Genomic DNA, 21,741 nt, shown 5'->3' with positions numbered 1-21,741 from the left:
CCGAGGCTAGAGGCATAGAATGGCGGTGGGGTGCACTGCCTTGCCTCCCAGCCAGGACGGCTGGCAACGACCTGGTTAGCATCTTTGGCCTTGGCTTTCTTGGGCCTGCTATGGCAGCCAGAATCCCTGTAGCTTTGGCCACCAAGCTCTGTGAGGGGCGGAACTTGTTTGCTTTGTTCTCTGCTGGATATGAACACCCAGGCATTGCAAAGAGTATGTGACTGGCAAGCGCCAGCTTTCTCATTCTTAGCCACTTTCAAAATGCCTCCTTCCATGGTCCCCCCAAAAAAACCCAGGGAACACTTTGCAGAGAGGGATAAAGACCACTCCAGTCCATAAGCCCTTTGATTCAACTTTTTATTTTTTTTTCTTTTTGAATGTCATGCAATAATTCACAGTCCCAAGCCCACAGTTTTCAAACAAGGTAGGAAAAAAGGCAAAAAGAAGCAAAGGAAATCGGTGGTGGTGTTCTTTTTTTTTCTTTTGTTATTTCAAGCAGGACCAAATGTCAGAAAAAAATGCTTCTTTTCTCAATCATTAATTTTTTTGTCCTTTTTTAAAATTGTTTATTTTTTTTTTAAATCGATTTCTGCAGGCAGTAATAGTAGGGTTTGGTATAACCAGCAAGCACTCCTGTGTGTGTCTGAGAAAGTGTGTGGTGGGGTATGAACGTGTCTGGTGGAGGTCTGTGTGGGACGCTGGGTTTCCGCTTCTCCGCCACACACGGGCCACCAGCTCGTGTTTACCAGGGGAAGGAAAGATTCAATTGAGATGATAAAACTCATCAATAGAAGCGATTTTTTTTCTCCCGGTTTTTCTTTTAAAAATGTTTTTTTTTTTTTTTTTTTTTTTTTTTTTAAATTTCCATTTTCCCCAAGGTTCTCCAAAAATGGCTGAGTTAATTCGAATCCCTTGGCTGTGTGGTTTGTCTGTCCCCGAGGGCCCCCATCGTGGGGGGCCGGGGCTGGATAGGGGGCCCCGAGGGTCTTTGTGGGACACCTTGGTGTGTCCTGGCCCTGGGGACTCCCTCCAGAGTCCGGGGGTGTCCGGCAGGTCCTCTCCCGGGCCTCCCCCGTGTGCTGGGCAGGTGGCAGCGAGGTGGCCCCGCGGCCGGGCGCGGCTCCTCCCCGTGGGGCGTGTGCGTGGGGTGCGTGGGGGGGCCGGGCGGGCGCGGGTGCCACCTCGCCCTGGCTTAGCACCAGTCGTCATCGTCCGTCTCGCTATAGGCTTCATGGAGGCCTTTCCGGGAGCCCGGCCCGCGGGGCCTGGCCAGTCCGTGGGCCGGGTAGTAGCCGTTGGGGAGTCGCCGGCCGTGCCTGGAAGGCGACGCACAGGCCGGGCCCGCGGCCCGGGGAGTCCTGGGCGAGCACGCGTGTCTCACGGGGGGCGGCGCGTCGTAGGGCCCGTCGTCTGCACCACCGCCCGGGCCGTCGGCCTCGTCGTAGTCGGAGCCCCGGTAGTAGCCGTGGTGCCGGGGGCCCGGGGGGCCCTCGGATGCGTGTGCAACGGACGCTGGCCATCGCGCCCCACCGTGGCGACACGGCCTGGGGGACTCACTCCGGGCTGGGCCCCGCCGCTCCATTGCTGGCGAGCGGCTGCTGCCGTGTCCCCCCGGCGGCCGCTCCCCGGCCAGAGGCTCAACCGCGGGGCCTGGGTACCTCCGAGGGCCGCTGGGGGCCGCCCGGCCAGGTCGCGCCACCGGCTGCTGCTGCTGCTGCTGCTGTGGGGGCCCCGAGCCGCCGGCCTTGCGGATCACGGGGGAATAGGACACGTGTGGCCGGGGAGTGGAGGGGGTCTGGGGGAGCTGGCGGCGGCCCCGCCGCGGAGTGCTGGTACCAGATGTTGAGGGGGCTGGGCTTCCACTTACGGAACTACTGCCCTACACGAAAATTGAAACAAAGGAAATCAAAAAAAAAGATACAACAAAATCAACCAGAAGGAGACAGGAGGAGACAGAAGGGGGGGCAAGGGAAAACCAAAGGACAGGAGAGGGGCCAGAGGCGTGTGGGGAGGGAGGAGGAGGGGGACGGGGGGGGGGGGGGAGGAGGAGGAGGAGGACACAGGACATTTGAATGGAATAAAAGTAAAAAAAGCAACAGCCACAGGGGTCAGGAGGGGTAGGATGGGCAGGACCAGGAGGAGGGAGAGGATGGTGGAGGAGGGAGAGAGACGAGGAGGGCAGGGGAAGTCGAAAACCAACACAACAAAGTGAAAAGAGAAATGAGAAATGGAGTTTTGTAAGTTTCAGGGTTAAAATAGCAGAAGTTTCAAAAATTACTCACAGGCGTCCAGAGGACAGAAATCATAATTGAAACAAAAACAGAAGCCGGGTTAAAGGAAAGCAAAAGGCAGTGGCAGCCAGCACGGCATGAGCCATAAGGACCAGGCTGGCCTGAACTCAAACGTGATCCATAACCAAAGAGGAAGCAGCTGCAGGCAGGGAGGGGGCGGCAGGCAGGCAGGGGGCTGGAGGGCAGAGTGGGGGGGCCAGAGTGGCAGGGGGCAGGGTCCACCCACCCCTGCAGGCTCCCCTTGGCTTGGGAAGGAGCCCAGCGGTGGGCAGGGTCACAGGTCACAGTGGGGAGTGAGGACACTGCCCAGAGTGGCTGTGGGGTGTGGGCCTCCTCCACCCGCTGGTCCCCCACGACTCGGTCTGGTGGCCACTCCTGCTACACGCACCTGCCGATGTGCCATGTGCTCTCGGCCCTCGCTAGGAGAGCGGGCCCAGCGCTGGTCGCGGGCCCGGGACCGGTGCTCAGGCCGCTCCTGGGCATAGCGTTCCCGGTCAGGGGGCGGGGGGTGGTGGTGGTGGTGGTGGTGGTGGTGCGGCCGGTGCTTCCGGTCCTTGGGCCGGCCCCGCTCCTGGTCCCGCTCCTTCGATGGCAGGTCCCCGGACTGGGTGGTCATACTTAGGTCTGTCCCCAAGCCTGGGCCGGGCGGGGGTCAGACAGACAGATAGCTGTGAGGGAGGGGTGGGGCAGGACATGCACATAGGAGGCCACCAAGGGGGTCTGTGGGCCCTAGAGAGGGGCACCTTCCAATGGACCAAGGAGGGCCTGTGGTGGGTGCTGGGGGTCTGGTCCCCAGGCTCTGATGGCCCAGCTTGGTCCCCTAGGACGCATCTAGGCCTCCCCTTCTCTGTCTACCCCCAACCCCATGCTTTCTCTTCCCCTCTCTCTTCCCTGGCCCCCTGACAGAGCCTCCCTCTGATCCCTGGGCCCTGAGGGGCTGCCCACCTGTGTCCACATCTGTGTATCGGCCCAGGGAGCGCTCCGAGGCGCGGTGGCTGCGGTCACGGCGCCTCTGGTGGTGCCGCTGGTTCTCCTCAGGTGGCACCCGCTCCAGGGAGTAGTCGTCCAGGCGCCGGGCCTTGGGGCCCAGCACAGAGGCTGAGCGCTTCATAGGGCTGGTGTCTGAGATGGTCTGGGGGGGGGGACAGGTGGGCAGGCTGGGGTCAGTGGCTGGTACCAAGTGGTCCTGGTCTGTCCCGCCCCATTGGCCATCAGTGATGGTGTGTGTGTGGGGGGGGTGTCTCGGCTCCTGATCAATCAGGGCCTGTGACATTCTGTCCCCTCCCAGGCCCATCCTGGGTTCTGGCCGGGGGTTCCATCTGATCTACCCTTGCTGCTTCTCAGGACCACCCCTGGGGGTACCTCCTGGCCTTGAGGGTACAGCCAGGGACCCACAGGCTGGTTGAAGAGACGAGCTTTCCCCATCCAGTGCAAACCTGGGAACCCGGGGAATTAGGCAGCATGCCCTGCCCTCACCCCTGCGTGCTCTCCAAGAGGGTGAGAAGCCTGACTCCCATGGCTGTCAGGCCTACAGGCTTAGGCCCAGCAGCCCAGCACATCAGTTCACTGTCCTCCTTGGCCAGCGGGGCCCAGGCTTTCCTGCCTACCCAACGGGCCATCCTGGCCCTCGAAGCCCTGGGGCACCTGCCTTCTCATCATCAGCCTGCACCCGGGGAGCCTGTGCATGCTGCACCCCACCCCCCCGTCATGCCCTGGGGGGAGGGTCCTGTGGTTCTCTGCAGCTGGGAGAGGGGAGGAGGAGGACAGGGGGGACCTGGCCCAGTGAGTGGCTGTTGGCACTGCCCGAGGCAGGAGTTTTACGGGACACAGGGCCGTAGGACCAGAGGGTCACGGGTGGTAAGGGAAATGAGAAAGAGTAGGCCATGTATCGGGGAGTAGATTGGAATTTTGGAAGGATGGACCCCCTGGCTTGGGGTCTCTGAAGAGAAGAGGGTACAGGAAGGAGAGGGAGAAGGGGGGGTGGGCAGGACTACTCCCCAGGGCACACGTGAGGCACAAAGAGAACACAACACACAAGGATGGGGCTCCATGGGGGAGCAGGTGTGGTCTACAAAGAAAGGTGGGGTCTGGGGACCGCAGAGATGACAGGACTGCCCTGAGGGGGGGTGGGCAGGAAGAGGGGGCCGGAGCCCAGCTGGGCAGCGGACTGGCTGGTGGTACATACACTGAGGTTATTCCCACGTGGCCGGCCCCTTCTCCTCTGTCACAGCCCCACGGGATGGTGCACACAGAAAAAACAGAAAGAAGAAAATAAATATAAAAGCCGAGAAAGGGAGTGAGAGGTGGTACATGGACCTGAAGAGTGAAGGGGAAAATGGAGGCAGAGAAAGAAAGGTTAAAGTCTCTGGTGAGTGGGTGACCCCTGGCCTGGTTGGTGGTCTTCCCACAGGCACAGAGACAAGACAGGAGACAACACAGACAGACAGATGGCAGAGGCACGAGACAGACAGATGGATGGCATGGCCACAGGCCCCTGGCCCCGGGCTCTGCCTCATGCAATGCCCCAGCCCTGGCTCCGGCTGACACTCAAAGCTTGGAGGATGACACTCAAAGCTTGGGGGTAGGAACGGTGGCCATCAGCTGAGTTTGTCCCAACCCTCTCCTGGGGCTCAGCAGCTAAATCCTGGGGCAGGGAGGGAGATCGGCAGGATGGGGTTGGGCAGCTGCATGCAGGCTGGGTGCCCCTCACCCAGGTTGCCAGCAGCCACAGTCCAGGCCCCTGGGCGACCCTGGCCCAGCCAGGCACAGCACAGCCTTCTACCCCGTGCAGATGCCCTGGCACAGCATACAGATAGCCCGGCACAGTCAGACATGATGCCCCGCCTCTTGGGCTGGACAGGCAGCCAGCCATGCTTCTGGCTTCTGACCCATGGTCCTGAAGCATTGGGATCTTCACACCCTACCACCCCTAGAGGGCCCTGCAGCTGGGTAGAGCAGCCACACACAGACACACATCAGGCACACGACCCTGGCCCTCCCCAGCGGCCCCCACAGAGACCAGACAGGACGAACGCCAGCTGTCTTCGATCCTCCCCAGACTCTGCCACCTGGGAGCAGACCCACACGTGCATGTGTGTGCATGTGTATGGAAACACAATGTATATGTGTGCATGTGTGCATGCCTGCGCATGTCTGTGTGCGTGCTTGTATTCTTGATTGCAGTCTCACAAATCACCTCCCACCCCCCCACACGTGTCCTCCACGTCCTCCCACCTCAGCACCCTGAAACAGGGCAGAGACAAAGCACTTGGCAGTGGCTATTGCATCCCACCCCAGGGTGTCCCTTTCTCTCTGCCCTCCACTGGAGGGAGCTAAGAGGACCAGGGCCTCCAGGTACCCCAGGCAGGGCCAGGCGGGGCCTGCGTGCTGCTGCTGAGGGTGGAGGAGACCCCGCCCAGGCCTGGGTCCTGGAGGAAGGTGATGCCTTGGGCTTCAGGAGGCCTCTGGGGCCCAAGTCCACCTGCAGGGGGTGGGTGAAAGCGCTCACCTGGTTCTCCGCAGGGAGGCGGGGCATGGAGGTGGCCCGGGCCTGGCCTTCCATGGGGAGGTAGCGCTCACTGTCCGAGTAGCCATCTCGGCCCATCTCTCGCATCTCTACAGACTGCAGACAGATGGCGAGGCTGGATGAGCCCCAGGGCTGGCCACTCAGACCCCAGGGGCAGCCTGGTATGTGTGGAGCGGCAGGCAGGGGGCCCAGTCCCCACCCTCGTGCTGCTCGGGCCCCTGAGCCTTTGGGGCAGTGGGGAGACAGAGGCACCTGAGAGTTGGGCTGGCTGTTGGTCATGTCGTTAGGGGGCCCTCGCTCTGGGCTCCATGTGCCCGTCTTCTGAAACATCTCCTGGGCTCGCTGGGTCACCCAGGAAGGGCTCTCCTTGATGCCACTTTCGTGAGCCATCCTGTATGTGGGACACAGGCCAGTATGGCAGTGGGCACTCCGGGGGCTTCTGCATCTGGGACTGGCGACCCCTGCCCCTCCATCCCCACCTCCTGGCCAGAGTGACACTCACAGGCCTCCTCCTGGGTCTAGCTGGGTGGAGGGGAGGGCATTCTGGCCGGGCCCCCCCTCTTGCGTTGGTGAGGGGGGCTCCATTCGCTGGAACATGAGAGGTGTCCGGTTCTGGGGAGGCAGAGAGCAGCGTTTGTGCACTGGGTGGAGGGGGTCTGGGGACAGGTGAGGGAGGCTGTGGAAGGGACGCTAAGCCCACCCATGGCTTGAAATCCCAGAAATCATTCATGACAAACCGCCCCCCCCCCCACACACACACTCAAGTCAGACCCATGAGCCAGCCACTAGCCTCTTCCTTCCAAATCCATCCAGAACTGGATTACTTCTCACACCTCCATGGCCCTATCCAGGTCTCATCTCAGCATTTCCCACCTGGACCAGTGCAGTCGCCTACCTCCTTTTAGTAGGTCTCCTAGCTCCAGCCATTACCCCTCATGGCCACCAGAGGGCGCACGCGCGTGAGGCCACTACCCTTCTCTACTGAGGAGCTCCCTCATTCTGAACAAACGTCCAAGTTCTCCTCGTGGCTCCTAAGGCGCTGCATAATCATCACCTCTGCACCCTTGTTTTCTCCCTCTGCTCCACTTGCTTGCTGTGTTCTGTCATAAGACCTCACTGCTCCCCAAACTCAAACTCATGGTCTTGCTTCAGGGCCTTTGCACTGGCTGTTCCTTCTGCCCAGAAGGCTCTTCTTCCCCCAGGTATCTGCTTGTGTCAGTCTTTCTTCTTCCTTCAAGTCTTTGCTCGGACACCACCTCCTCAGGGAGGCCTCCCCTGACTACCCATTTCAAGTTTCACCCGTCTCCCCCAGGGCCTCTTTCCCATGGTGCTGTTTCTGCCATGCTATATAATTTAGTCATTTGTCATTGGTGGCTTTTCCCCAGCTGAGGTTCTGGTCTGTTTTGCTCACAGCTGCACCCCCAGGGCTAAGAATAGCACCCGATACACAGTAGGTGCCCAATAAGTGTTAGTGGAGCAGGTGAATTACTCCAGGCTATTTCTCCTTGGCACAGTTTTACTTTTCAATGATCTGTCCTGGGGCCCGGACACATCCTGCTGTGCTGGTTGGTCCTTATGGTGACCAGGAAGCCAGCGTCGCCCAGCCGGGGTGACCCCAGAGGGAAGGACATTGGAGGGGAGGGCTGTCAGGGCCCAGGCCGTACCTGCTCCTCACGCATGGCCTGCAGCTTCTTGGCCTTGCTCTGCCGGTAGTATTCCATGATCATCATGGCCGCATAGATCTTCCCCACTGTCAGGTCTGTGGCTGGAGACACAGAGTGAGCTCACCGTGGGTGGGGGTCCCTGTATGCACCAGACCCCTGACCCTGTGCCTCGTTTCCCTCCCTCTCCGTCTTGGTGGGTCGGGGCCCAGGGCTGGCCAGGCTGGGCTCTTACACTTGTGCGGGGTGACCAGCAGGTCCAGCGTCTTCTGGGACAGGTTAGGCCAGATGGCCATCATCTCTTTCCGTAGCTCGGCGTCCATCTGCTGTTTGTCGGCCCCTCCTGCAACGTGGGCACAGAGAGGCCCTGACTGCCTGCCTGGGTGCCTGCTGGCTTCTGGGGCAGCTGCCAAGCCAGCAGCTCCTGCTATGGAGTCCTTGTTCCCATGGGTCCCAGTGCTCAGTGGGGCTGAGCCCAGAGGAAGAATGACTGACTATGGGGGCTCTGGTCCTTGGCAGGGACAGAGCTGTGGAGTGGCTGTGTGGGGGACAGTCCAGCACTGGAGCCTCAGGAGGGGCTGGATGGCCCAGGTGGAAACTTGACTCCCACTTACCAACTGCTCGACTTAGGTATTAATCTACCACTCTGTGCCTCAGTCTCCCCAATCTGTGAAATGGGGACAATAGCAATTGTACCTGCCTCACTGAGTTGATGATTAAAGTAGTTAAGGTGCATGCAGCCTGAGGACAGTGTCTGCCATAGGACCGTTACTGCAGCAGCCCACGGATTTGGGGTGAGGCTTGGGGTAAGCCCCAGGGAGGTTGGGGTGCCATGGAACAGTCCTGATGGAGGAGGTTTCTCTCTCAACCAAGTCTCCTCTGCCGTGGAGGTGACCTTTGGCTATCGGTGATCTCTGGTCCCTCACGCCAGCCATGGTGGTCATTAAGGCTCTTTGCCAGCAATTCTGGTCCCTCCTGCTCAAGTGCATGGGAGCGTGGCCTGTCTTGGCCCTTGTGGTTGGCTGGGGTCATGTGAAGTATGAATAGAGTGACGTGTCACTTTGGCTGGTGGAAGACCCTTCTGAGTTCTCTTTCATTCTCTCATGAAGGCTAATGACATTAGGGACAGTGGCTGCTCTCTCAAGCCTGGCCTCTAAGTGACTGATGAGCAGAGTGCCCTGCCGACCCAGGAAGGGCACGTTAATGGGAGTGGGAAGCAAACCTTTCTTGGCTTGAGACCGCAGGGCTGTTTGTAACGCAGCACATTCTCGTCGATCCTGACTGATATACCAGCCTGGCCTCTGTCCCTACTTCCATTTTCAGAGCCCCCGATCCTGTGTTCCAAACACTTACAGCAGTATGAAAGGGACATTGACCACAGAGCTAGAGTAAGGGTACGAAGGTGCCCTGCTGGGTCAAACATTAACTTTGTAGTTGCTGGATTGTGTGGCGAGAAGGGCAAGGGCTGGCTACTAGCCACTAGAGTAGTTCAGTGTTTTAACCACCATCTACTGGGGCACGAAGGTTGACCAGCTGCCCTGCCTGGGCAGTTCCAATATCACACTTTGCCTCCACTCCCCGTTGGCCTCTCCTTGCCCAGCCTTCCCCACTCCTCCTTTTCCTGTGTCCAGCCTGGGGCTGCATCTGGTGCCCCGCCCAGCTTCTCCTTCTCAGTAGAGATGGGCCAAAGCACACACGTCTTCCAGGCATTCCAAGAGATTTCACTCATTTTTGCCCATGTGACTCTAGAGATAGGTCTTCATTTTGGGAAAGATCCTTCAGAAGGGCTTTTCTGCAGGTAAAGCTCAGATCCTGCTCTGGAGGGTATTGAGGTGATGGGGAGCTGAACTGCCCGGACGAGTGCAGTTACCTCTGCCCAGGTCGCCCTATCCCACCTACCGCCGCCAGAGGGCATGTCTGAGCACCTGAGTCAGTCAGGTGCCTCCTCTGTTCAGAGCCCCCAGAGCTCCACCTCACCCAGGGTCCTGCATAATCTGCCCTCATCTGTTCTTCTCCCCTCACTCTGAGCCAGACACACCGACCTCCTCACTGTTCCTTAAACATGCCAGGCACAGTCCTGTCTCGAGGCCTTGCACGGGCTGTTTCCTCTGCCAGAATCATTCTTTCTACGAATATCTATGTGGTGCCCTCCTTCCTTCAGGTCCCTGCTCAAACCCTTTTTCAAAGAGGCCTTCTAGCTACCTCACCATCACCTTCTATGCCTTTTTCCTGCTTTATTTCTCTTCTCTGTACTTATCGTCTCATGTTGTTCCCTATCTCACCCACGAGAGGGCATGCTGCAGGGGAATCTGGTCACTGGGGCTGATCTGTGGGCCTGGCCTCAGGTTCGGAGGTCAAAACTATTGTGGGAGACCCTTTGGAAAATGCTGTGTAGCTGGGCTCTCAAGACTCAACACCAACCGATGAGTTTTTCTTTCCAAATGGGAAGCAGTTGGAATTATAGCTATATTTCCCGTCCACTGTAGCTAAGCAAGGTGCCAGGGGTCTCTGGTTCCTTCTCAGACACATGGGAAGGGAAAGAAGAGAACGTGACATTTCTTGTTAAAAATTGCTCTCTCCTTACAGCATAGACGTTTCCTGTTTCTAGTGGAGAAAAGGAAGACATCTGTTATGGACTGAATTATGTCCATCCAAAACTCATGTTGAAACCCTAAGCCCCATGTGAATATATTTGGAGATGGGACTTTTAAAGAGGTAAAGTTCCATGAGGTCATAAGGATGGTCCTTAACCAACAGGACTGGTGTCCTATGAGAGAGAAAGAGACACACAAGGGGTGCACACGCATAGAGAAAAGGCTGTGTGAGGACACAGCAAGAAGGCGGCTGGCCGTCTGCAAGCCGAGGAGAGAGGCCTCAGGAGAAACCGACCTGGCCAGCACCTTGATCTTGGACTTCCAGAAATTCGAGAAAATAAATTCTTGTTGTTTAAGCCACCCGATCTGTGGTATTTTGTTATAGCCACCTGAGCTGCTCTTGGCTTCTGAATTAGGTAAGGGAGTCAGGGCAGTGTTCCTCGGGCTCAGCTGGCACTGCGGACGCGTGGGGCCGGATCCCTGCTTGTGGGGCTGTTCTATGCATTGTAGGATATAGAGCAGCAACCACTCGATACCAAGTCCCCTTCCCCAAGTCCCGACAACCAAACCTGTCCCCAGACATTGCCAAGTGTCCCCTTGGGGGAAAAACATCTCCCCAGTTGAGAACCACTACCTTAGGCTCCTTCTGCTTCAATTCACTGGGAAGCCTTGCGTTCAGGACCGTCCTTTACATTTAAACAAAGGGAAAATCTTTAGAGAATTTCCAGGTGGCTGTCAGCTGTGGTCATACGGTTCGCTCAAGTATGAACCCCAGGTGTATTCTTCCTCCAGTTACAGAATTACTAACACTGGGGCTCCTAGGACAGGAGTTTATGGTCCAAAAGTCCTCCCCTCCCCCATTTCATTCTGTAGGCCTTTTGGTGAAGAGTCTCTGTCACAGGGTCTGTCCTGCATGCTCTGGGGTATTTAGCAGCATCCTGGCCTTTACATGCCAGAGGCCACTAGCACCAGACCCCTCCCAGCTGTGACAATCAAAAATGTCTCTAGACTTTACCCAATGTCCCTGGGGGAAGAACGGTCACTGGTTGAGAACCGCTCACTTAGGGTTTAACCCCTGATCTCGCTCCCCAACCCTCAACCCTGCTATCTCTTTTTACACAGTATTTCTTACCTTCAAACACGTTAGATATTCGACTTAGCATCTTTACTGTTTCTTGCCTGTCTCCCTGCAGCGCCACAAGGGCCGGAGGTTCGCCTGCCTTTCACTGTCGTGTCCCATGTGCTGAGGACAGCACTGGACACACAGCAGGCACTCAGTGAAGGCCCTCATTCCATGAGCTGTGGCCAACATGGCCACCAGTCTCAGGCAGACAACAACTTGCCAGAACACCCTTCTTTGGCGCAGGGAGGTCAAAGCCCTTCAGCTCCCAGGAGGCCCACCCCAGAATCTTCCAGGCCATTGCAGAACTCGTCTTCAGACAGAACCTGGTCTTTGAAGGGATTAAAGGATGAGACAGTGCCCTTTGGCTGGTCAGCCATGTGGAGTCTTGAATGAGAATCTGGGCTGGCCCTGAGTGGGGTTAGCCTGGATTTGGCCTTTTCTGAGACAAGGGCAAAAGGCATTCCTGTGTTTTGAAGCTGAAATCCCCTTGCAGCTAGTGGCATGTCAGGGCAGAGAACCACGCGGGCACAGAGAATGGCAGGCAGGCATGGAGACATCTGGGATGAGTCCACGTACTCCCCAGAGCTTCTGGAGAAGACCCTAGCCTTGATTTCTACCTAGTGAGAGCCCAGTTGAGCCCGCCTGGATTTCTGACCTATAGAACTATGAGCTGATAAATGGGTGTGCTTTAAGCTGCTACATTTGTGGTCATTTGTTACACGGCATAGCTAGCTAATACATGAACTGAGGCTTGGAGAGGGTGAGGTCGCCTGCCAAGGTTCATAGTGAGGACAGGGCAGATGGGCAAGATGAGCCCACAGAACATGACTTTCCCACGTGATCACAAGGAAAGTGCTGCTCAGCCTGCGCTTCCTCACCTCCCCAGGCTGGACCCGGACCAGCTTTGACCATGCTGATGAGGGAACAGCCTGGGGTGGGCAGAGCCACAATACAGACAGGACCTGGGCCCGATCGGTGATGTGTGCCCAGCTGCCTGGCAGCTCTGTGTTGCTCACCTCTGACTTGTTGCACAAGAAACTAACTTCCATTTGTGCCGGACAAGGGCCTGGTTCCCACCCCCACTTCTGCTGTCCCCTGAGCCCCATCCTCACTCCCTGTGATTCTTTCTCATTCTCTCTGGTGGCTCCTCCTGCTCTCTCTACCTTCACCTGCATGTTTCCCACTTCTAACAATACCTGTCCTCAACTTCACTCCCTCCACCAGCTACCGTCCCACTAGAAGCTGCTCACCTCCCTCGCCAACAACTTCCGGACTTGGCTCCTCCGCCTCCTCTTCCCCTTAGGAACCTGGAAGGAGCCTGTGTCCCTGAAGTTTGCTCCGCCTTCCTCCTGACAACCCAGTGGCTTCAGCTGGGTGTAGGCCTCACTGCCATCTTCAGCCCCCCAATTTGCAACTCTGCTGGAGGACACACCCAGTCCGCCAGCACCAGCTCGTTTCCTGACTTCCTTCTCTCTGCTGATCGTGTCCTCTCTCTCTGACCTGCTGCTCCATCAGCTGCCAAGTCACATCTAATCTGCTGTCAGGCCTCTGAAAACCACTCCAGGTCAGGGACCCCGACCTCTCCACTAGAGCTGCCCTGGTCAGGGTGACCAGTGTTGACCTTTCACGAAATCCACCAGTCACTCTTGTTCCTCATCTTCCTTGGCTGCTGGGCAGCCCAACACACTGGTTTCCTCCTTCTGGAGATGTCCTCCAGGAGTTCACACTGCCCAAGTCTCTGCCCACCTTCCTGGCCACAACTTGTCAGTCCCCTCTCACACTGGAGTGGCCCTGGGTTTGGTCCTTTGGGATCTCTCAGTTCACATTCATCCCCTTGGAGAGCTCAGCCAGTCTCCTGGCTTAAAATCTGTTAGCATCATGCCTCCTGACTTCTATCTCCGGCCCATACTGAAGACTCTTCAGCTCACCTCCTTCAGAACCTTTTCAGGAAGCACCCCCTCCCCTCACTGGAAGTGTAAGTCGAGAGCCCCCTGTCTACTCCATGTCTTCATGTGCCACAGGCAATGCTGACCTCCTGCCCTCCCTTCACCCCTACCCTCGCCTCTACCTCATCACAGGCAACAGCCCCGCCCCCAAGTCAAGGGTGGCCTTGACTCCTTCTAGCTACACCCGTTCCATGCTCCACATTTGAATCCATTGGCCATTCAGTCGGCTCAGCTCCCAGGAAATGTCCAGAATCTGAACAGTCAGAGCCACCCTCCTATATTCATCTGGATTAGGTCAGTGGCCTCCACTCTGGCTTCTTTCCTGTCCCCTCTCCCCACTGTGGCCAGAGGGGCCTGTTCAGATGTGAGGAGCATCAGGTCCGTCCTCTTCTCCGAATGCTGCCTTACGCCCCCTTTACTCAGAGGGCAAGTCAGTTCAACACAGCCCCAAGTGACCTCCTACCCCAGGGCCTTTGCACCTGCTGGTCCTTCTTCCTGGGGCACTTTTCCAGCAGGTATCCACGTGACTCATCACCTCACCTCCTTCAGTACCTCCTACGGGAGGCCTCCCCAACTGGAAGTGTAAGCTGCCATGTTCCCCATGTTTAGAGTAGTGGCTGGTGCACAGGCAGCACAACCTAGACATTTGCCAAGTGAATGAATGGGTGAGCGAGTGAAGACCATGATGGGGCAGCGGCTCCTTCATTTCAGGCAGGGACAGGGATCCTTAGCTGCCCACAGCGCTCCCCTCCAAGGTCCCGCCTCCACCCTGTCCCACCCCTCGGCCCCCACCCCCACCCCCTACCCTTAGCGATCTTGATGTCCAGGGCTGTGCGGATCAGAGCCATGAGGGTGGAATTGAAGTGGACGGTGTTGTCATCTGCGACAGGCAGATCCATCCGCAGGAGCCTCTGCAGAAAACCAAAGGCAAGGGCAGTCATTCCCAAGCACCCCTCCCCACTCCCCGTGAACCAGACCCACCCTACCCAGGGAGCCCCAGGAAGAACTCTGAAGGCAGCAGCTACGGTGCTCCCCACCCTCAGGTTACTGGTCCCAGTGCTCCATTTCCCGATTTCCCTTGGTGGCCCGTAGGGAGGGCACTGTTTTCCTATGCCATGGGCCCCTGCCCCTTCCTCTCCCACCTGATGGACCCTAGATCTGGGTAGGCCCTGCCCCAGAGTTCTTCTGGACGGCTCCGTTCCATTCCGATCCCAAAGAAGAAGCGTACAAGCCGGATCACAGAAGACATGCAGCAGCCAGGCAGAGGGATCCGCGGCCACAGCTGCCTGGGGCCGCTGGCTCCCCGCCTCCACCCCCGCTTGGCCCAGACCAGACCAGATGGGCACAGACCACATCATTTCTCTGAGAAGCAGCAAGCAGGTGGCCCCCTCTGATGGGGCGGGCCCCTTGCAGACATGCAGCGAGACCAGCCATGACACACAGAATGGCAGACGGGTGCATGCAGACGGAATCTCGAGACTCATTCATAGCTCCGTGGAAAGTGTATCTCAGGGCAAGTCTTGGCTCTGTGCGATGGTGGGGGCAGGGGTGAGGGGGTGTTCCCATGGCCCAGGGAAGAAGATTCCCTGTATCCCAGGAAGGGGCTCTGGCCCCTGTGCTTGGTGACATGGGAGAGCATGCTGGGCTGGTGTGTACCAGCCCAGGCTGAGGTGGCATGGAGACTGGGGTTGAGGGTGAGTTTGCGGTTCATCTGGGGATTCAGACACATGTCAGCAGGAAACACAGAGTTGGAGATGGGGAGAGGGATGGCAAACCCAGAGGAGAACATGAGAGACGGGGTGGGGCAGGGTGGGGAGGGAGGCAGTGGATACAGAAACACACACACTGGGCCACTGTGCACAGCTGTGCAGGTTGTGCACTGCACAAAGGGGTTCCTGTCTCAGAAATCATGGATTTATGTATTTAAATGACAACTTCCCAGCTGCCAGCAGAAAAGTGGTTCTTACCACATTACTGGATTACAATTTTTCAACAGGTAAAGTGTTCTGTGGAAAAGATGCTCTTTCTAAATTTGCACAAAGTGCCTATGGATCTGTGGTGGCCCTGCACAGAGGCCAGCAAGGAAAGGGCTCTTCCTTTCTCCTGTGTGTGCACACGTGTGCACTGGTGTGTGCATGCACACACACGCACACACACTCTCTCACTCTCTCAGGCAAGCAGAGACCAAGAAGACGGACAAGAGGACAACTAGAGAGAGAAGGGACAGGCGCAGGGATTTTGAGATGCTGGTAGGGTTGCTTCATCCAGGTCTTGACTTGGAAGGAGTGGTGTGTGGAGGGAGGAAAAGGAACAAGGGTGTGGGGAGGCAGCTACGCCAGGCAGGAGTGACACTGACAGGAGAGGGAAAACTCCTGCAGACACAGGGTGGACCAAGGTGGATGGGAGAATGGGATGATGAGGTAATCTTTGGGGTTTTTTTTTGGTGGGTGGAGGGGACGCGGGACTTATACAGGTCATCTCTGAACTTCTTGGAGAAAACAGAGCATCTGTCCTTGGGTGTCAAGGGAGATTCCGGGACAGGGGTCTAGAGGGGTGGCTTGGCCCAGCCACCTGGCGGCAGGACCCTTGCTCCTTCAGCCAGCATGCACCACCTCCCCGGACGGCCATGGTGCCTGCCCGCCCCAGGCTCCCGCCAAGGCAGCGTGCATGGCCTGCATCAGGGTGCCACGGTCCAGGGGTCCAGCTGCGGCCCGCCTGCCCACTCTGGAACAATGGAGAGGCATGTTTGGGTGTCTCGGGGGGAGAAGATGGGTGGCATAAGGACAGGGGCTGGGGAAGCAACTCCAGAGGGGAGGGTGGAGGGGCAGAGAGGCTGTGGATATTCCTTGGGAGGTCTTGGATCCCCAAGGCCCTATGTCAGAGATCAGCTTCAGGTGTGCATGGGGGGGCACTGCTGGATCTGGGGGTTTAAGATACTAAAGATGGAGCCAGGGCCTTGCCTTTTGGGGGCCAAAGCCCCCCTGCTGAGAGGTACCTGCTCTGGCCTGGGCGTGGGGCTCCTCTGCACGGGCAGAAAGGAGGCATGGTGGCAACCCCCCCGAAGTGTGTTTGTGTCCAATTTGGTTTCAGGGGACCAGGTGCAAGGGAACCTAGGGGCTCCCCTCCCCCTCCCCCTGCCATTCGGCCATAATGGAGTCTCAAAACACCAAGACACACTCATCAGAAAGGACGGACACAGTGTGCTGCTTAGAGTCAAGGGATGGTCATGATCCATTTACTTGAGGAGGAAAGAAAAAAGAAAAAGAAAAAAAAGAAGAGGAGGAATGCTGGAAAAAGAGACTTGGCTGATTATTCCTGGCCAGCACTGAAAAATCCCCAGTGCCCGGACGTCGGTGGTCAGCAAAGGTAATCTACCTTGTAAGCCACTCTGGCCGGACACTTCTTCCCCAGACCCAGGGGCGGAGACATGTGTCTCAGCATCTGATACATGTCCGGGTAAGGCATGCGGCCCCTGGCAGCACCGAAAACAAAAACGGGAGTGGGGACGGGGAACCAAAGGAAGGGTGGGTGAAGGGAGGGGAAGAAACAGAAGAAAAACAAAAACAAAAACCATACGAGCCAAAAAATAGAGAGAGAAAGATGCAGAGAACAATAAAATAGGTAATTTCAAATAAATGGAAAAGAGGAGGAAAAAAATGGAAGAAAAGGTAATAAAAAAAGATTATTTCACTGCTCACGAGCAGGGAGAGAGAGAAAAGAGAAAAGTCAGATTCAGTTTTGACTCTGAGCTAAGATTCTGGTGGAATGTGGAGGGAATGATTCTCCCCCCTCATTTTGGAGGGCCTGGAGCAATGCTTTGGTTTGGTGTTATTTTAAAAATTGGGCAAAGTTCTCTGGTTTGGCTGAGGCTGGTCTCTGAGGGGGCCTAGGTGGGGAGGAGGGGCCAGGGGTGGTAGAAGAAGGGCTGGGGGCTTCAGGAGGCCAAGGTTGGAGGGGGAAAGAGTGGAGGTGACGGTGGGAGGGCAAAGCAAAGTTACGATCCCTCCTGGATGTGTCTGATTTGGGGTGCCGTTGAGACCCTGGGATGGGCAGCTTCAGCTAAGAGCAAGCAGAATGGCTGCAGGGAACGGAGAGGCATGTCCCATGCTTCACTGAGTCTACGTGACTGCATTCTGTTGGCTAAAAGAATTTTCTAGTTTAATGCAAGAAAGAGAGATGGCTCCGTTTTTTGGAGATATATATATATATATATATATATGAAATATATATATTGAAGAACCCCAAGCCACACTCATTCCACGGATGCTAGCAGGTTTTAGTGGAAATCCAACCTTGCAAGCAACCCTATGAGGACATTTCTTGCCTAAGCCGAGAGGGGGGGATATTACACGCAATAAACTGTACATATCCTTATAATGAATCCGACCGCTGAAAGGAGAAGAGAGGCCGTTAGTGGGGCACAGGGGCCGGGCTGCCTCCACGCTGCCTCCCTGCACACACAGGGAAGTCGTGCTGCCAGGCGCTGGGGACCCCCTGGCTTGAAAGGATCAGGGAGACCTGGGATGAGTAAAGGTCTCTGAGACATTCCCAGACACTCGCAGACCCCAGGGGACAGAGGGTGTGCCAGGAGATCTGGGCTGGGGGGCACCTCCCGAAGGGCTCTCCTTTGCACCTCCCCCTTCGACAATCTACATGGGCGACACTGGGGTGGGGGGGGGGAGCTCGTGGAATAGAGGACATGGGGACAGCATCCAACTGCTGTGACCTAAAATCAAAAGAGGAAGAGTTAGGAACCAGCTGAAAGTCAAGTCCCAGAACCGCGGCTCACCCCAGCCTCTCGGTCTCACGGAGGACTTATCTGGGGCTGCACGGATGGCAAGGATCCAGGCCTCCCTGCTTTCCTCGTGAGGCCTCCCCTCCAGTGCTTAGGCGGCAGAGGGCGCCCATTAATGCTTTCTCAGGTCCTGAGCCCAGACTGAACTAGAATCTTCAGTCAGTGACTAATGGGCTCTAAGCATTAGGATGGCGCCTCTGAGGGTCCTGCAAGTGTCCTGCAAATGCTTGGTGTTGAGCAGGAGCTCAGTTCACATGCACAGGATGGAGCCACCCCTCTGACACCACCGCCTGTCAGCCAGAAGGGGGCACTCTGGTGCCTATGCAGATGGGAGAGCTCACGCTTCTCATGATCATGAAGATGCAAAGGCCACTGAGGCTCTGTGTCCTATCCCCTGGACTTGTGTGATCACCTGCTCCAGGGTCCTGGGATCCCAGCGGGAGCTAAGTTCCACCACTGTGGTCTTGCAGCCAATCCTGTCTGCCAAGGGAGCTAGGCCAGCCCCTCTCTCCACACTCCCAGGAGAACTGAAGCTGCGAGGCCTCTGGTTTCCTCCCTGGGGCCTGGCAAATTTGTCCTCACCATCTGGAGGCCTCATCGTGAGGGGCAGGAGAGACTCATAGGAGGTGACCTCCTCATGGTTGACCCCCTCCCTCATCTCCCAGAAAGCCTGGGGCTTGGGTGGGGGTGGTACCCAAAGCATTAACTGGGGGCGTGAGAGGATGCTGATTCTGATCTCCTTCCTCTCGACTGACTGCCCTGAGATGCCTGCTAGCTCCCCAGGGACCCAACGTCCCAAGGTCTGGGCTCCAGTGCCAGAGAAAGGTGGATGGTGTGGCTGGAGGATTCGGGGTGACTCCTTACCACGCTGCGGGGTCGTACTCGGCCCAAACACGCACGTATTCATCCAGGTGGTGGGGCCCCAGGATGGAGGAATCTCGAGTGAGGTACTCAAAGTTGTCCATGATGACGGCGACAAAGAGGTTCAGCATCTGTGGGGACCCCGGGGGCCAAGAGGGGGTGGGGGACAGTGAGACCCATCCAAACACATATACACAGAGGCCCAGAGGGAGAGGCGGAGGGAGATGAGAGGGGAAAAGGAGACAGAGAAAGAGATGGAGGGAGGGCAAGTAGGAAAGACACATGTGCCAAGGAGCCCAGACAGAGAGATGGAGAAATGGAGATGGGGGGAGAGACAGAGATAAAGATGGAGACAGAGAGTCAGAGAGAGAGAGGGAGGAGAAGCCAAGTGAAATACGGGTTAACACTAAGGGGACCACCATGACCCCAAATCCTCCCATGCCTGGCTCCCACTAGGGCCAAAGTGAAGGCTCCACATGGGCAAAAACCTTGTCGTGTTCCAGCCCCAGCACAAAGTAAGCAAACATTTCTTGGATGGATGGATGGATGGATGGATGGATGGATGGATGGATGGATGGATGGATTTTCCTGCCCTCATCTGCCTCTGATAGCTCCTTTTCATGTGTTCTTCTAGTCTGTAGAGCACAGGGAGCTTGCATCTTTCTTGCCTCCAGGCCTTTGCAAATGTTGTTCCTTTAGTGAACATGTCTCTTTGGGTAACAGCATCTGAGGAACCCCCTCCTTTATACTTAGGTGCTCTGGTTTGGTGTGGCTGACCCCTATCTCACGGCTCCATATCTCACGGTGGTCCTATAACCCAGGCTTGTGATTGGTTAGGGAGGGCACGTGACCCACAGTGGCAATGAGAGCCTTTCCTGGGATTTTTTCTGGCACTCTGACAGCCATCTTGCCTCTATAAGAAGTATGAGAATAAAGCCAGTGTGGAGGAGAACAGCAAAGAGGTTGGGGTCCGCTTGCCTGGATCCAGCCTCACCTGGACTTTCCAGTTATACAAGTTAATGAATTGCATATTTTGCTTCAGTCAGTTTCTGTTACTTGCAACCAATTTGATGACTATGTGGTTGAATTCCTGCTCACCATCCCCGTGGGCCACTCTTTGAAATCTTCCTTCTCTTAGTCTGAATCTCCCCCATCAAAACACATGTAAGATTGTGCTATTGTGTGCTGACTTGTCTGCCCAGCACCCCTGCAAACTGAGAGAACCGCGTTCTCCCCTTAAGTCCCCAGTGCCTAGCATAAAGCAGGCATTAAACAAATGTTTAGATATAAACACAATAGGTGATTAATAAATGACCTGTAATTCTACATGTCCTTAATTTTAGTGACTCGATTTTTAATTCATCATTTCATGATTGAGTACCTGCTGTGTGCCAGACCCTGTCCTAGGTGCTGGTTACACAGCAGAGAGCAAAACAGAAATTCCTGCCCTGGGAGGGGGCTGATGGTCAAGTCTTACAGATGTTTTCTAGGGTGCCTGCCCTACCTCGATGGACTGCATTATAAGAGCTTGACCCTATATGTGCCCATAGCTGCTTGGACGAGGGTGGCCATTTGACCAAGGGCTGGCATGGCCCAATCAGACTCTCTTCGGGGAATCTGGAACTGAACAGTGGACCCTCTGGGTCAGCGGATGTAAGTCTCCCGGTGTGAGGTCATGGTCTGAAGAGGGTGGGTGTGCTGGGCTTTTGCTGACAGATGCTGCTGCCTGGCCCGGGATCTACAAACCACTTCTCCTACACTCCCTCGGCAGCTGGCTTCTTCCATCGGCTAGTGGGAACCACAATCAGGAGGCCAGACTTGGGAGGAGAGAAGGAGGAGAGGAGACTCCTTCTGCTTCCTGCAAGGGTCTGTGTTGTGGGTAGAACTATGTCCCCCACAAAAGATATGTCCAAATCCTAATTCCGGTCCCTGTGGATGTGACCTTATTTGGAAAAAGGATCTTTGTGCATGCCATCAAGTTAAGATGATGCCATATCAGATTAGGGGGGCCCTAAGTCCAGTATGACTACTGTCCTCATAAGAGGGACATGTGAACACCAACACACAGGGAGAGGCCATGTGATGATAGGTGGCAGAGACTGGAGACATGCTGCCACAAGCCAAGGAATGCTTGGCGCCAGCAGAAACTGGAAGAGGCCAGGAAGGATCCCTCCTAGAGGCTTTGGAGGGAGCATGGCCCTGCCAACACTTTGATTGGACTTCTAGTTTCAGGAACTAGGGAACAAAAACTTCTGTTGTGTTAAGTAAGCCATGTGGTACTTTCTCACAGTAGCCACAGGAAACTAGTACTGTCCGCAGTTGTCCTGGGGCAGCAGACAGCTAGTGCCAGGGGTGGCTGGGTCCATCAGTAACACCCTCTTTTCCTTTTAATACCCCAGCCCTGGCATTCCTGCAGTCAGTAATCCCTGGTGATTTCAGCTTGTCTGTTTGCTCTTTCAATCCTGTGCAGCTAATCCCTATATTTAATCCCCTCTGCTTAAAATACCCAGCAGTGTCTGTTCTTCAGACTGCTCCAGGGAGAGCAGAGAACAAAAATGGTTTGCAGAAATGAGGCCCCAGACAGAATGAGAGAGAAAGAGAAAGCAGGATGGAGCAGGCAGCTGCTGTAATTCCCTATCTATCTAACTCTATCTATCTATTTTTTTTTGTTTGTTTACCTATTCATCCTTTTTACCCCCTGGTTCTTGGTTTCAATCTTTTGCAGTGTTCCTTATCTTTGGGTGCTATGAGATTCCTTCTTCCAGCAAATTTATCTTTTACTAGTGAAAACCCATTTGATACCTTTCAAAGTCCCAAGCTCCCTGAGAATTTTTTTTTTTTTTTTTTTTGGTATTTCCAGGACTTTATTGGGGAACAGTATGTTTTTCCCAGGACCCATCAGCTCCAAGTCAAAGTTGTTGTCCTTTCAATCTTAGTTGTGGAG

General features: G+C 56.0%; 1 protein-coding gene across 13 annotated transcripts in view; it reads right to left on the bottom strand.

Moving 5' to 3' along the window:
• Window positions 1-345: 345 nt before the first annotated feature.
• CACNA1A (calcium voltage-gated channel subunit alpha1 A) overlaps window positions 346-21,741 on the bottom strand; it is a 285,808-nt gene continuing 264,412 nt past the window's right edge. For 6 of the 13 annotated variants that reach the window (XM_033133764.1, XM_033133768.1, XM_033133767.1 and 3 more), the window contains 12 exons: window positions 18,801-18,928; window positions 17,434-17,530; window positions 13,947-14,052; window positions 7,714-7,821; window positions 7,482-7,582; window positions 6,320-6,429; window positions 6,070-6,208; window positions 5,800-5,913; window positions 4,477-4,512; window positions 3,237-3,423; window positions 2,680-2,927; window positions 346-1,879 (listed from right to left, as the gene is read on the bottom strand). In XM_033133764.1, the coding sequence (XP_032989655.1) occupies window positions 1,193-1,879; window positions 2,680-2,927; window positions 3,237-3,423; window positions 4,477-4,512; window positions 5,800-5,913; window positions 6,070-6,208; window positions 6,320-6,429; window positions 7,482-7,582; window positions 7,714-7,821; window positions 13,947-14,052; window positions 17,434-17,530; window positions 18,801-18,928 (2,061 nt within the window). In that variant the 3' untranslated portion in view covers window positions 346-1,192. Of the gene's footprint in view, window positions 1,880-2,679; window positions 2,928-3,236; window positions 3,424-4,476; window positions 4,513-5,799; window positions 5,914-6,069; window positions 6,209-6,319; window positions 6,430-7,481; window positions 7,583-7,713; window positions 7,822-13,946; window positions 14,053-16,516; window positions 16,614-17,433; window positions 17,531-18,800; window positions 18,929-21,741 lie in introns of all 13 variants that reach the window. The other 7 variants (XM_033133769.1, XM_033133771.1, XM_033133772.1 and 4 more) reach the window with 5 other exon arrangements.

Source organism: Rhinolophus ferrumequinum, chromosome 18 (genome assembly GCF_004115265.2).
Source record: "Rhinolophus ferrumequinum isolate MPI-CBG mRhiFer1 chromosome 18, mRhiFer1_v1.p, whole genome shotgun sequence".
Classification (NCBI taxonomy): Eukaryota; Metazoa; Chordata; class Mammalia; order Chiroptera; family Rhinolophidae; genus Rhinolophus; species Rhinolophus ferrumequinum.
This window is presented reverse-complemented; position numbering and strand designations above follow the sequence as displayed.